Here is a 13678-nt window from a genome sequence, read left to right on the forward strand (position 1 = left end):
GAAGAAACCATTACAGACTTTACACTATATTTATATTTAAAACCACTTCAAAACAAAAGTATTTTTGTTTTACAATAAAAACTACGTGTAGAGTTTTACAAAATAAGAAAAGGTTTTTTCTATTTACAAAAGATTTACACTGTTCAATGCACAAGAAATTTCATAATAAAACATTCAATAAATGTTTACTATTTTTAGTCTTTGATCATTTAACATTAGTATACCTTCAAATTAAGAGCACAGCAAAATCCTTAATTAGGGTATGGATTACACATCAGATGAGTGTGAGTGTACCTTCAAAATAAGGTGTTAGGCTTTCACACTAAAGATGGCACTGTAATCAGATGAGTATTTTTCACAATAAAAGTCCTAAAATGTCCTTGTCCTTGTTTAAGGATGTTTAAGAAAAACAACTTAAATATTATTAATGAGCAAGGTGTAGTTTTCACAATAAAATGTGTTGACTGTGGGTTAGCTTCAAAATAAGAGCTCGCCTGTGAACGTTTTGGACAGTCTTTCACAATAAGAGCACCTTTAAAAACACAGAGGGTTTGAGACCTTCAAAATAAAGGCATGCTGATGTAGATGAGGTGAAACAGAGAGAACAGGAAGTGTTGTGCGTGTTTTTAAAACCACTCAGAAGCTAAAGTCACTTCAGCTCCGACCATTTATCCCACTTCCCTGAGCCAGTGGGCGGGGCATCGACCCCGGGAGGCGGTCCTGTTTCAGCGGCGGGGGGCGGAGCCTGGAGGAACTGCCATTCTGAAAGGATGAGTTGTTGGAGTTGTGATGGTGTCCATAGTTGTAGTACGCCTTCAAAACAGGATGTTTACGCTTCCAGCGACAGTGGAGGATACGAATGAAGGCCTGTGCACAGGGAGACACAAGTGCTCTGTGATTGGTCAGAAAACACCATAACACCAGCTGGTGTTAGGGTCAGACTGGTCGTCATGTTATCCTGTGACTGACTCTAAGATGATTGTGATGATTAATGTAAACAAACACTGAGTGAGAGCAGTCACCAGGTATAATGATGACCAATTGAAAACTAACACCGACAGGTAGAGTGCTTTTTCCCTCCTTGTGTCACATGACCGGTGGCTTTGATGACTGTGTGCGTCAGATTCATTCAACAAGCACACACACAGGAGGCTGATTGACCGAATCATCCATCCATCCATCCATCCATCCATCCGAGCCATGCTTTACAGGAGGTGGGCTGTGTTTTCATTGGTTGTATTCATCCAGGTGACACATGTGCACAAAGTTAAAAACTGTGAATCATTAGACTGATGTGTGTGTGTGTGTGTGTGTGTGTGTGTGTGTGTGTGACCTGTTTGAACTCTCGGCTGTAGCAGGGGTAGATGATGGGGTTGAGGCAGCTGTTGAAATACCCCAACCAGAAGATGACCTTGAAGAAGGTCTCTGGAGGTCGCAGGCTGCTGCTGATGGAGCCTGGACCAACAAACAAACAGGGGTAAATCACCATGGTAACTAAGACTGAGCGGCTAACCAGTCGTGAGTAGGTTTAATGCTAGAATAAGATCTGATGGAGTATGAAGCCCCGCCTCCTGACAATTCTCTTGTAAAACGAGCGAGCCAATAATGAGCGAGTCATTCTGTGGACACGTGGATAATATAAATAAACCTTCTGATGTAGGCGGAGCTATGAACACATCATCAGAGCCACAAACTGCACCAGGAATGAGGCAGATACGTGAATAGAAACATGTGTGTTCTGTAATAAAGTCTCACTTTTTATTCTCCCATCAATTAACATGATATAATCTAATTCATTTAAGCATTAACACTTTTACTTCCTGCTTTTTCTGCAGCAACAGTGTTTGTTTTTGGTCTGAATTATGGATTATATATGGACTATAACTGTTTGATTTGCCTGATTCTAGGATTGCCTGGTGGTGGTATACTATTTTAGAGTAACTACGCTGCAGGTTCACTGAGAAATTATTAGAACTGACTGTTAAATAAATTCGTTGCTAACGTGAGCCTCTGCAGCCGACCTCCAAACTTCTATAAGATGTAAGATGTTCTGCTGTGTAGGACTTGGTGAAATCCAGGTAGTTGATGATATCAGGATACAGATTAGTCCAGATTTTTGCCTCGTCAATCATGGTTTAGCTTCGCTAAATCTATAAAATTCTAAATGTGTCTCTCATTGACCGATTGTTACAGCCAAATACACGGCAATTGTTCACCATTTCGTCTCAAAATTCGGGATTTTCTTGTCTGCGTGCTGTTTGTAGACCTGCTACTTTATCTCCAAAATGGCGACTTCTGGGTTGATGATGCACCGTGAAAACCCTCTATACACCTGAGTACACACACACAACCAACTGTCACACAAGCACCAACACTAAACAAGCTAAAGGGCTTAGACACTGCCCCCTGGTGGAGGGTGGCGCTCTGTCACCCCTTTCAAGCTATTTAAAGTGTTTTTTATGAGACATACTGTACACATGTTCATTGTTTCATCAAATTATAGTAGAGATTGTAAATTATAAAATATGAACAAGCAACACAAACGTGCAAAAATATTACAACAGCCGCGGTGAGTTTGTTTTGCATCGAAAAGTCCGGTGTTGTGCATGTGATGCGTCTGTACACACAAAACTACATACACTCATGTATTAACACTTTGAACAGTTGTATTACATAAATAAAACACGGTATACACAAGGGCATCTCAGCACCTGCTCCTCTTTGACTGCATGTGCCGTTGCTACAGCAACAAGTCGCTAACCACCAGGAATGTAGTATTTTGTGGCCACAATTTAGTATTTTGTGCTCACAAATTCGTAGTTTTTTTTATTTTTATTTATCATGTAATGTCTGGGGCTCCGTAGAATTATGTGTGCATCCACACGAAAAAGCAGAAAACTCTGTAAACCTTAAGGGCCTCTATGTGGCGCTGTAACGCTGCCACAAAAATACACCAAAACAGGGAAGAAAACACAGAGAGAAAGACAGCATCTATTTACAGCATGTCTAGATTAGGAGTGGAGGTTTTTTTCTGTTTGTTCTTTATTTGGTCATAAAGAAAACGACCAAATGATTCCTGTATGACACTGGAATAATAAATAATAATTAATAAATAAATAATAATAAAGACCAGTGGAGGGCAGTAGTACACCTTGTGGCGTCCACTCTGACGTAAATACAGAAGAAAAAAAAAAAGAAAAAGAAAAATAAAAAAAAGAAAAAAAAAAAGAAAAAGAAAAAAAAGACAAAAAAAGAAAAAGAAGAAGAAGAAGAAGAACAAGAAAAGAGGAAAAAGATGGAGACAAAGACATGACAGGAAACATCAAAGGTCGAGCTGCTGCTTTGTTGCCATGGTTACTGTTGTTGTGGGGAGTCACGCATGCGGGTTAAAAAAGAGGTGGGGCTATGGCGTCATTGTTTGCAGAGTATGCATATACGCCGTCTGCATGGCGACCCAGCGGGGGCAGTTCTTATCGTATTCGGCTTCCGAATCATTGTTGCCGTGTGGACGAAAGGCGTAAACAATAAAAAAACCTGGACCTCAGATGTAAGTGTGTTTGTGTTTATTAAAGGTGCAGTAACCGTGTGAGCCAGGAGAGGGTGGAGTTTATCACAAACACAGTGAGGACAGGCTTTCATCATCATCATCATCATCATCATCCTGCTCTGTGACATCATCAATGATTGGATAAAGAGTTTTTCATAGGTTGGATGAAGCAGTGAGTGATCAGCTGAGCTGGATGTTTGGGGGTGGGGGGTGAGGATTTGGGGATCAGATTCCTCAGATAAGACACAGGCACATGTGGATTACTTCTCCCTGAACATGGACTTGTAAGGCGTTCCCGACCCTGTGGAGACGTCTCCGACTTTATACGGAGGGAAAACACGTAACGTGAGGGATGGAAAACCTCTGAGCTCCAAGTTTGGGGCTGGAAGCAGAGTTTTCTGTGTTTACGGCTCTTTGCTGTTATTCACCTTCAGCCTCAGCGTTAACACTGACTGCCTGTAAATGTAAACATGTGTGACATGTTCAAAGTATTCAGGAGAAAACAGCTTTGAACAAAACTTTGTGACACATTATTTACAGATCTAATGTTTGACGTTTACGACACCTTCAAACTCCGGTATTTTGTCCCAAGCCTTCAACAGCTAAACCACGAGGCGTTCAAAGACAATCTGTCACATGCATAGGTGGCAAAAGTACAGTGTCAGGGTAGACAGCAGAGCTGAGCACACAGAGGAAATTATTTACTGAACATTAACTTTTTCTTCTGAGAAATGACAAGACACTTCATTTCACAACAAACTATCATTTACCATCTGATTCTGGCTCTGAGGTCATCATCTACTGCTTTTTCTGCTTTTTCTCAACTGGAACACTAAGTACAGCTACCTTCTCCAAAAGATTACTGAACTGGAGAATACAGTATGAGGAACACAGCATAGATGTTAATAGACACTGTGGATATGATAATGAAATGACTGCTGTTTCAAAACAACTACCTGCACCCTGATATCAGTAATGAGACGGACTGGCCTGCACTCTCTTCACAGATTGCAGCCTCGGCTTCAACTACCTTGTCTGCCCAGGCACAAAAGTGGATATGCAGACATGGAGCAGTGAGGAGGAGACTTAATGTTAATGTAGAGATGGAAACTCATCCATTGAAACTGACCAGAATACACAGAAATACACCTTCATTAACAGGAGTACAGTAGCCCCGTACCTGCCTGTTCAGAACAGTTATAAACATCTAGAAACTAAATGCTTTTAGGTTTTATTGTTTATACACAGGCTTTTTCTATCAGATATGTATAAATATCTGATCATTGAACATCTGACCATAAGCGACCACGTCCTCAGGTGATAAACTTTCTACAAACTACCAACTATTTATGAGCTTTAACAGTGGTTCATTCATTGCCATTTTTCAAGCGTCACATATGTAAACAGTCACGTGACCCGCTCATTCTGTAAGTTAAAACATATTAAAAACCATATGAGGAGCACATAGAGAATGACAGAACAAAGAAAATGAACATACAGAACATATTGAATATTGATCCATGGAAACAATTATATCTGTTTCCTTTGAACATCTGAGAATTTAGAACTTATAATAAATACAATTTGTCAAGAAAATGTGTCAAGAAAAAACAAAAAAAGTGCAAATTCTTAAATAAACCCAGACCAGCTTTGAGTTTAAATTTTTTTTTAAATTTGTAAAAAAAATACAAATAGGGTTATGTATAAATAGATTAAATCTGTTACCCTGAAGGTTGTAAAAGTAACAAACCCTTTTTTAAAATGTAAGGAGTAGAAAGTCCAGACATTTGTTTAAAAAGGTAAGAAATCAAAGTAAAAAGTCACCAAAAAAAATAAATCCTCAAGTAAAGTACAGATAAGTACAGTAACAAAGTAATAAAACCTGTAACCTCCAACTGTCAGGTGTTTCTCCACAAAGATAATTAATTAAATAAAGCAAACAAATGATCATTCTGAATCTTTTCTTGTGCGCTCACAGATTAATAATTTTTTTTAAATTATATTTCATTTCTCAACAAAATAAGTAAATTCACTGTAGGGCTACATTGTGTGTGACATTATATTATTATGTTTTTAAGTGTTCAGCTGTAGGAGGTACATGGTTAGGGTCTGAAGGGGTACAGGACTGTGTGGGGGCATATGGATCAAAACTCATATCACAATCATTTCAATTTCAATATTTTAACTCAAATAAACTCTGACCAGAAAGACACAAGTACATTTATGAACAAACACTAAATGTGCCACTTTTAGCTTTTTCTACTGTAAGGGACAGCACGTGTGAGTGAGTTCTGTGGTGTGGCTTGTTTAGGAGAAGGTCTGGGTTAGAACGCACTCACTAATCCATCTAACCGTGCTATTCAGGCTGTTGTGAGAAGTAACGAAAGCAGAGACTCTTAAAACCTAGTATTTTAATAATTAAAAAAGCTATAAAATATTATCTCAGAAATATGAAAAAATTGTAAAGGACACTGTTTGACTGTAATCTATGAATAATATTAAATAATTGTATTGTAATTGTATTGTAATTGTATCTATTGATTACCTTGTTAGGATTTATAATCATGAAAATATATGTTTTAATATTTTTTTATTGGTAAAATGTGGGGAAATCTTGATATAAACGTATTATAATAATTGTTAACTACATGTGTAGAACTGTACATAGAACTATAACATAGTTCCCCTGTTTTGCTTTCAATTAACAATCGTTTTATAGAATTTTCAAGGCAATTACAATTACAAAGTAAATTATCTGAACTCAATTACAATTCAATTACCATCACGACAGCAACAGATTTTTTAAATTACGATTATAATTAAAATTACACCATTATAATTCACCCCAACTCTGATATTGAGATAAATCTTCTGTATCTATATCTTAGATATATATCGTCTTTTTCTATATCACCAAAATAAAAAACTTGATATTTGTTGTGCAAAATTACAGAAAAACACACAAGATTATGGCTAAAAAATACACAAAAATAACATGAAAATACACAAAAGAGGAATCACAATATATTGCCATAGTACGGGACTGTGGACCCATGGTACGGCTGGAGCCAGAGGGATTATGGGTAGTCCTAATACACGTCCTTATCTCTTTGTTGATCTAAGACGTTATCAGGCCTTTTATAGACAATGTTTCATCTGATAAACTCTGTGTTTTTTAAGATCAGTGTGTTTTTCTACGGCTCTGAACTGAACGCTGCACACACACCTAAACATTGTCATTGAAGCGTCACATTTTTATTTATGTCTAATGATTTTGACCGTTACGTGCTGCTAGGGCTGGGCCATATGGACCAAAACTCACATCTCAATATTTTTTCTCAAAATGCCGAGATATTATATAATCGTAATATTTTTATTTAAAATATATTTTGACCAGAAAAATAATTTTGGGTTAAATTTGCTGATGTAAAAACCACAGGCACAATTATTATCAAACAGCTGATCAATATGGGTCACTTTTGGCTTTTTCTCTTGCATGTGTGAGTGAGTTTTGTAGTGTGGCTTATTTAGGGAAGTGGTTCTCAAACGTTTTTGGCTCTAGCCCCCCTTTCTCTTATTTCTGAACCCAAGTCCCCCCTTTGGCCGACTACATTTAGCTTATAAAACTATTTAAAATATTTAAGATTGTGTGTTGTTTTAATAAAGAAAATAATAATTATTGAATAAACTCAACTATCTCTTTTAATTTTTCAGAAATTTCAAGCAACCCCACTGAAACTCCAGGTGACCCCACATAGGGTCCCAAACCCAAAATTGAAAAACATAGATTTGGTGGCTCCTGAATAAATGTATTTCTATAGCTTTTATAATTTACAATCATCTCACATCTGGAGTGGGACCAAGACTGACACTTTATTTGTTCATTTTCCTCTCTCACAAGAACCCCACGGGTACACGTCCCCCCATTTGAGAAACACTGATTTAGGAGACAGGCACACACGCACACACAGACACATATACGCACACACACGCACACGCATACACAGATGCACACACACGCAGACACACACACACGCAGACACACACACATACACACCGACAGACACACAGACACACACACAGACACACACACGCAGACGCACACACACACAAACAGACAGACACAAACACTTTGTAGTACAATGTCCACCATTTTTGTAGTTCTGTCTCACTCTGAGTGGATGATGTCACATTTTCTGCACATTCCCCAACATATTTATTAACTGTCTGTTTGTTTATTAGCCACACCCCCATACTAAACTGACTGTATGGGGGCGTGGCTAACAAACAGTAAACTGACTGTTGGTTTCATCATGTCTTTATCTTATCCCTGAGCTCCAAATGTGGGACATGAAAGATACCCCAATACCAGACAGCATGTTGCCATGGTAACGGCGGCTATCTCAGCCCCGTCAGCAACGGTGTCAGAGATGCTGGAGTGAGACGGATGTGAGAAAGCATTCTGAAATATTCAACCCTGAGGTCCGACCGCAGCAGCCAATCAGCAGCCTCGCTGTCTTGGCAAGGAACCAACGTGACCCCAGAGCCAGACAAATGCCCCGCCCCTTTCCCACAACGTCACCTATGAGAGGGAGTCACCAGTACCACATCAGATCACAGCGTCTCCCAACTTTACTCAGTGTGTGTGTGTGTGTGTGTGTGTGTGTGTGTCTAACCAATGGGCAGGGCCATGAAGAATGGCAGCCAGCAGAGTATAAACATTCCTACGACCACTCCCAGCGTCTTCGCTGCTTTCTTTTCTCTGGAGAATTTCAGCAGCTTGTCGCTGAGCGTGCTGCGTGCCACCGAAGCTCCGCCCCCCGCTTCCTGGGCCTGCTGGTTCCGGCAGTGGATCCTCATGGTAAGCTCGTTGGAGTCCTGCTGGCGCTCCTTCATCACGCCAGCCTCCAGGTTCTTGGTGGTGCGTTTGGCTACAACGTAGACACGGCAGTACATGGCCAGGATGACCCCCAGAGGGATGTAGAAGGAGCCCAGAGAGGAGAACAGGGCGTAGAACGGTTCCTCTGTGATCAGGCACACCGAGTCATCCTGGAGGAGCACCACGTGCACACACACACACGCACACGCACATACACACACACACACACACACAGAAATTTGGTCATTACCTAAAAAAACAACCTGAACTCATATGATCGGTGATCATTTGTTTAAAAACTCACTGATTGGTGATCGGCCAAAAAAATCCTGATTGTGTAAAGCTTAGTTTCAATTGTAACTGAGTCCAAACTTCTAGTGTAATATAATGTTTGACCTTATGAGGGCGCTGCACTTATTCCAGGTTTAGAAGAACGTAAGAGGAAAAGAACTTAAGCAGACAGGGAAATACGTGTAAGGCCAGATTTGAATAGACACGCCCACATCTCAGGGCTGCTCCACCCAGAGGGCCGGATTCACTAAAATCTGAAATAAAGGCTGGTAAACCAGTTGCTTTCCTCACCTGCTGTGTGGAGTTCACTAAGATTGTAGCAATCATTAGTGCACAAGCAGAACTGGTGCAGACCTCCTCTATTTAAATGGCTGTTTTGCTCGTTTAATGTGGAGACGCACAAGCACACTGATATTTGAGGAAGTTAAATTTGAGGCAGATGAACTTCTCTGTCTGCTGCACAAACATTTAATAATGTTGAAAACTAAATAAACAAATCAGATGTATTTCCTGGTTTATTTTTCTTTTTAAACAGCAACTTTAAAACCTAATGATAATTTTCCCCCTAATTTAATGTGTGTTCTATCAGATCCTTTGCTCTGATCAGTCCACGAAAAAAATAAGGCAGATAAGGACAGAAACCGTCCTATTGATCTACCATTGATCCGAGTTAATACATCTACACAGTCTGTATTCTATGAAGATGATCTACTGACCATCATCCAGTAGGTCTGAGCAGTGCTGTGTCACACACACTCCTGATTCCCTGTCCTTTGTACTCCTTATTAGCACATGGAGTGATGTTTGCACATGTTGTAATACCACTAAACCTTTAGTGACTTACACTAAAATACAGCCCTGTGTCAGTTAGGTGGGGGTACACCCTGGACAGGGGACCAGTCCATCACAGTAAATTCTTGGGTTAATTTTAAAGTTTAAAACTTAACATTGCACTGTAAACTATACACATATTATTTAAAAGTAGTGCCAGAAAATATGATAAATAATTGTGATTATAATATTGATCAAAACAATTGTCATTATCATTTTGGCCATAATCGTGCAGCCCTACTATAAAAACACATTTTCTGAGGTAAGAGCTGTCATTAAACAATATTTTACATCTTGGCTTTTTTAAATCTCCACAATTTCAGGAAGTTTAATAACCAATAAGATCATCTAAACAGTAAACAAAACAGAAACGCATAAACTCTGAAAAGGAAATGAGGAAATTGAAGCCACTAAACATGCCCAATAAATAGAAAAAGGAGAAATTTAAATATTTCAATGAATTTAATGAAAATTCTTCTAAAAAAACACATTCAAATGGTGCTAATACTGAGAGACAGATCTGTAAATGCTTTACTGATGCATGCTGGGTAGTCTCCCCACCTGTGAGGGGGGCTGTTTCCAGCCCAGCAGGGGGCCGATGGAGATGACGATGGAGAGGATCCAGACGCCCAGCATGGCCAGCAGCGCCCGGCCCTCGGTGACGATCGTGGGGTACTGCAGCGGGTAGCGGACGCCGATGTAGCGGTCGATGGAGATGACGCACAGAGACATGATGGACGCCGTGCAGCACAGCACGTCCACGGCTGCCCAGATGTCACAGAAGATACGACCGAAAACCCAGCGATCCAAAACCTACAGCACAGCATATTATAGAAAACACAGAATTATACATTCTAGGATTTATTTTAAACTCAGAATTTAGTTCAGGTAGGAAGAAGAAACAAATCACATTTCTATCTTGATCAATAACACATTTTATTTAAAGATTTAGTTATCTCACTCTTAGAAATGGAATAGTGTTTATACTGACTTTGGTTAGTTTATAGATTATAATAGATTAACTTTCTCATTTTTTTAAAGAAATACTGTAGTTTTGATTTTAATGTCAGTATTTTATCAGTTATGATCCATAGAAGTATAAAATGACTGTTCTCTTCTAAACCACCACTAAAAACAACACAAAATAAAACATTTGTCACACACTAACAATGTAGTGGACACAATGGTTTTAAATTGAAATTACTCAAAGTAAATGAATAAAAATGACAAAAACACACAAAATGACTTAAAAATGAAACAAAGCAGCAAAAATACACAAAAAACACAAAATGTAGTTCTCAAACATAAGGACACAAAAATGAACAAAAATACACCAAATACACATAACACAAAAGAATATTGTATATATTGTACTGTACGTACAATTTACTCAAAAAACACACAAGATGAATAGAGCTGCAACTTACGATTATTTTCATAATAGATTAACTGGTCAGTAAATTAACTCACTCAGTGCCATTGTCGAGATAACTCATCATTTGCGTTTCTTCACGGGGATCACTAGAAAACACCCTGGAGGAGGTCCCTCATCAATATCTAAGTAGTAATGTGTTGTAGTGACCAACTGTGCCCTGAAGGTGGCAGCAGTGAGAGATTAGCCACTGATGCTAGCATTAGCTAAGGAGGAAGAGTGATATTGTGACGTATCCAGCAGATCACAGCTCCACATACTAACACAGAACATGTGGACCTGAGTAGATTATTGATTATGTTGTGATCGTGAAATAAAACCATCAACTAACCGGGCTAAACGGGTCATCTCTGTGTGTCGGGAGGAAGAGGAAGTTGTGTGTGTGCAGACTAACGGGAGAGAAACTTGGAAGAACGCCAAAATACAGAAAGAAATCCATTCAACTACAGACCCGTCGCTCTGACATCTGTGGTCATGAAGTCATTTGAACGCCTCATGCTCTCCCACATCACCGACCCCCACCTGGACCCCCTGCAGTTTGCCTATAGATCCAACAGGTCTGTAGACGATGCTGTAAACCTGGCTCTCCACAAACATCGTGGTGTGCACACACACAAACAAACATGGTGTACACACACACACAAACACTTGTGGTGTGCGCACACACAAATACTCTGCACGCACACACAAACACTTGTGAGCACGCACACACAATTACACTCCAGCGCACACACACAAACACTGTACGAACACACACACAAACATCATGGTGTGCACACACACAAACAAACATTGCGTACACACACACACAAACGCTTGTGGTGTGCGCACACACAAATACTCTGCCCGCGCACACACACACACCCTGTGTGCACACATACAAACATCGTGGTGTGCACACATACAAACAAACATTGCATGCACACACAAACATTGCATACATACACACAAATGCTCCTGGTGTGCGCACACACAAATACTCTGTACACACACACAAACACTTGTGAGCACGCACACATAATTACACTCCAGCACACACACACAAACACTGCATGAACACACACACAAACATCATGGTGTGCACACACACACAAACAAACATTGCATGCACACACACAAACAAACATCATGGTGTGCATACACACAAACAAACATCATGGTGTGCATACACACAAACAAACATTGCGTACACACACACAAACACTTGGGGTGTGCGCACACACACAAACACAATCACTGGTGGTGCTCCTCACCTCCAGGGTGGCGGACACCGGCAGCACGGTGGTTCCCAACAGGAGGTCCGCGATGGCCAGGTTGATGATGAAGTAGTTGGTGGGGATCCTCAGGTGTCTGTTACAGACCACAGACAGAATAACCAGGATGTTTCCCACGATGGCGAACATGATGAAGAAGGCCAGCACCACGCCCACCGGCACCGCCCGGCCCAGGTACAGCGGGGCGGGGGCGGCTGTGCCCTTGGAGCAGTTCCCGGGCTCCTGGAGCGGAGGAGGGTCCGAGGTGGAGCCGTTTGTCCACAAACTCATGATAGGAAGAACTTTAAATAAAACTACTGAAAACGATCACGTTTCTAAACTCTCTCCTAAGTTACTGATGTACATCATTTAATACATTTCTGTCGCTAATGTGAGATTTGTAAATGTTCTACTTTCCTTGATGTATTTACAGCCCCGTAGTGTGATTTCAAATCATCACATTAAAAGGTAAAAACGTTTAAAAATGACGCTGGAGCAGCTCCGTGACACGATGAAATCCACGGGAAACAGCAGGTGGATCCTCGGCTCTGATCGGATCTGATCGGATCTGATCGGGTCGGTCCGCTGCTTTCGGGTTCCGTCTCAGAAACGTGTAGTGTGGATGTGTCTGTGTGTCCTTTTATGGTCCATATGATCAATGTGGGAAAGTTCTGAGTGACGAGACGTGGACTCAGAGAGAGACTTCATCATCATCATCATCATCATCATCATCATCACACACACACACACACACACACACACCTACACACACACACACACACGCACACACACACACACACACACACACACACGCACACACACACACACACACACACAATTACTTTCAAAACACACAAGACAACTACAAAAATACAAAAATGTGTGTGTGTGTGTGTGTGTGTGTGTGTGTAGTGTGTGTGTGTGTAAGTGTGTGTAGGTGTGTGTGTGTGTGTGTGTGTGTGTGTGTGTGTGTGTGTGTGTGTGTGTGTGTGGTGTGTGTGTGTTGTGGTGTGTGTGTGTGTGTGTGTGGTTGTGGTGTGTGTGTAGGTGTGTGTGTGTGTGTAGGTGTGTGGTGTGGTGTGTGGTGTAGGTGTGTGTGTGTGTGTGTAGGTGTGTGTGTGTGTAGGTGTGTGTGTGTAGGTGTGTGTGTGTAAGTGTGTGTAGGTGTGTGTGTGTGTGTGTGTGTGTGTGTGTAGGTGTGTGTGTGTGTGTGTGTGTGTGGTTGTGTGTGTGTGTAGGTGTGTGTGTGTGTGTGTGTGTGTGTGTGTGTGTGTGTGTGTGTGCGTGTGTGTGTGTGTGTGTGTGTGTGTGTGTGTGTGTGTGTGTGTGTGTGTGTGTGGTGGTGTGTGTGGGGGTGTGTGTGTGTGTGTGTGTGTGTGTGTGTGTGTATGTGTGTCTGTGTGTGTGTGTGTGTATGTGTGTAGGTGTAGGTCAACCCAGTTCCA

The 13678-nt window shown here is 40.7% G+C and overlaps 1 protein-coding gene across 1 annotated transcript; it reads right to left on the reverse strand.

Moving 5' to 3' along the window:
- Positions 1-191: 191 nt before the first annotated feature.
- Positions 192-12978, reverse strand: LOC114475673 (alpha-1B adrenergic receptor-like). Its single transcript, XM_028466685.1, has 5 exons — positions 12234-12978; positions 10110-10361; positions 8224-8596; positions 1334-1455; positions 192-867 (listed from the first exon to the last, which is right to left on the reverse strand). The coding sequence occupies exons 1-5, from the start codon at positions 12522-12524 to the stop codon at positions 655-657; spliced, it is 1251 nt and encodes a 416-aa protein (XP_028322486.1). The 5' UTR covers positions 12525-12978; the 3' UTR covers positions 192-654.
- Between the last annotated feature and the right edge of the window lie 700 nt (positions 12979-13678).

Source organism: Gouania willdenowi, chromosome 14 (assembly GCF_900634775.1).
Source record: "Gouania willdenowi chromosome 14, fGouWil2.1, whole genome shotgun sequence".
NCBI classification, from domain to species: Eukaryota; Metazoa; Chordata; class Actinopteri; order Blenniiformes; family Gobiesocidae; genus Gouania; species Gouania willdenowi.